General features: G+C 47.1%; 1 gene segment (V, D, J or C); it reads left to right on the top strand.

The window, feature by feature from the left end:
- Positions 1-1,153: 1,153 nt before the first annotated feature.
- Positions 1,154-1,620, top strand: LOC136143286 (immunoglobulin heavy variable 3-23-like). The segment is given in 2 exon segments: positions 1,154-1,199; positions 1,304-1,620. Coding segments are annotated over 2 exon segments (363 nt in total).
- The last annotated feature ends 1,008 nt before the right edge of the window (positions 1,621-2,628 follow it).

Genomic DNA, 2,628 nt, shown 5'->3' with positions numbered 1-2,628 from the left:
GCAACCTGCCCCATTTTGAGGTTGCTTGAAGAACATTAAATAAGAAGCATTTTCTCAGGTTCTCATCTCTCTACATCTGCAAGACGAGTATCAGCTTTATTGTAACACCCAGAAACTGGAAACAATTCCAATATCACACATCAGCTTAATAAATAAGCCAATCATGCTATGATCATTCTTGAAATGCAACCTGTTACTAAAACCAAGGATTCTTGATACACACAATAACATGATAGTGTTCACAACTATTTGTGCTGAGTAAAATAAGCCATAATAATAAGAATACATACAATGTCATCCCACTTTTATGAATTCTAGCAATGAAAAGTAATCTGAGATAACAAGGGAAGATCAACGGTGATGTGCGGACAGGATGGAAGATAAGAAGGGACAGGAAGGAGGAAACCCAGAAACTACTGAAAATAACGAGAGGAATTGACTTGTTCTCTCCTGATAATGCTGGTGCCTCCGTCCTCCGTCAGTATTCATCACAGTGTTCATTCTGAGTGTGTGCGCTTTAGTACACGTCAAAAACCTCATTAAAGTGATTACAAATGAAGAAATGCGTGACTTGGGAGGGAAGGAGTGATGGGAAGATACTCAAACATAAGAGACTCTTGAAAATACTTCTCATCACCCCTGACCCCCTCCATACATTTTAGGTTAACACGAGAAGACAGCAAAGTCATCGTGACCTCATTACAGGAGGGGGATCTGCAAACCTCACCCGGCAACTCCAACTCTGTCCTGTAGTAGGTTCCAGGGAGCAGCCTGGCCCAGAGCTCAGGTGCAGATGCTGGATCTCACGGTCACCCCATGTTTCTCCTTGGACAATACTCACACCCTCCATTCCTCTGGGTGTAGTTTACACCTCTAATATGAGGGTAACAATGACAGCTACATCATGGGATGTGTGTGCATATTTAAAATGATATATGGGTCCTAAGTGTTTACTGTGACAATCACACCGAGACCCTGCCCTTTCTGAGGACAGTCAATGACATAGCCTCTTATATACTAGAAGGTCATGCAAATAGGGTCCTTCCTCTGCTGATATAAAGCAGCCCCAGCCCTGACCCTGCAGCTCTGGGAGAGGAGCTCCAGCCCCGGATTCCCACGTGCTCCCATTCGGGCTGCAGACAGAACACTCACCATGGACTTTGGGCTGAGCTGGGTTGTCCTTGTGGCTATTTTACAAGGTAATTTATGGAGAGCAAGAGACACTGAGGATGTGAGTGGGTATGAGTGAGGGAATCAGTGGATGTGTGACAGTCTCCTGACCAGGATGTCTCTGTGTTTGCAGGTGTCCAGTGTGAGGTGCAGCTGGTGGAGTCTGGGGGAGGCTTGGTGCAGCCTGGGGGGTCTCTGCGACTCTCCTGTGCAGCCTCTGGATTCACCTTCAGTAGCTATGACATGAGCTGGGTCCGCCAGGCTCCAGGGAAGGGGCTGGAGTGGGTCTCAGCTATTAGTAGTAGTGGTGGTAGCACATACTATGCAGACTCTGTGAAGGGCCGATTCACCATCTCCAGAGACAACTCCAAGAACACGCTGTATCTGCAAATGAACAGCCTGAAATCTGAGGACACGGCCGTGTATTACTGTGCGAAGGATACACGGTGAGGGAGAGTCAGTGTGAGCCCAGACACAAACCTCCTTGCAGGGATACAGGAGGGGGGATGCAGGGGGCACTCAGGACATACAAGTGTATGTTTCAGCCCCAGGAGCAGGTGCAGATGGTAGTTAAGCGCTGCTCTCCTCTAAGGGTCTGGGGTTTCCTCTCCATATAACAGTTTTCCCTGGGGAACCTCTCTGTACTCATGTATGGTTCTTTATTTACACATTCAGTCTCTCAATTAGAAGGACTTTTCGAAATAGGGGGGAAAATGTCATATATGAAAGGCAGAGACTCAAATTTATATATTCAGGTTTTCCCTTGTCTAAATGTTGTCTATATTGACCCGTTTCAATACTATTCCAGCGGATGTATAAAGAGTTAAACATACTCTTCCTTCCTCATTGTGATATCTCAGCCCTGCCCTACTGTAGACCAGCTGTCCCTGCCGGGATGCGGGCTGTTGACTTGCTGCTCACCTCTTGCATGAGAAGCATAAATGCGCTGAGCAGCCCCGGATCCTCAGGGGTCGCTGGGAAAGATGCCAGTTAGAGGGGACGTGGGTGGGGGTGTTTCTACATGTGCTCCTTGTTTCAGGGCCAATAGAATCCCTATACGCTTATATAAGACCTGCATCCTGTTCTCCTGTGCAGATTATTTTATGTCAAATATTCATCATCACAGCTATTACCAATAGACACATATGTAATTGGCAGGGAAAGTTTAGAGTCAGGTGGATAATAACATGAATTTTCAGAAGCTGCTGAAAACAGATCTATTCTCCTTTCTTCACCACAGCATCTTACGTGAGCACTAAAATGCAGGAAAGTCCCACAGCTTCTCATTCCACGAAGAGTCCTTCAGCCTCACTATGCAGGGCCACCTCCGTCCGGGAACCTTTGCAGAGGTGGAACTGTCCAGGGTGGAGACGCCCAGGCCTCGACAGGAGGTCTCACTGTGTCCTGATGTGTGCTCTCCAGCACATCACGTGCCAAGTCCAGGTTGCAGTTTACCTT

Source organism: Phocoena phocoena, unplaced genomic scaffold (genome assembly GCF_963924675.1).
Source record: "Phocoena phocoena unplaced genomic scaffold, mPhoPho1.1 SCAFFOLD_205, whole genome shotgun sequence".
Classification (NCBI taxonomy): Eukaryota; Metazoa; Chordata; class Mammalia; order Artiodactyla; family Phocoenidae; genus Phocoena; species Phocoena phocoena.
This window is presented reverse-complemented; position numbering and strand designations above follow the sequence as displayed.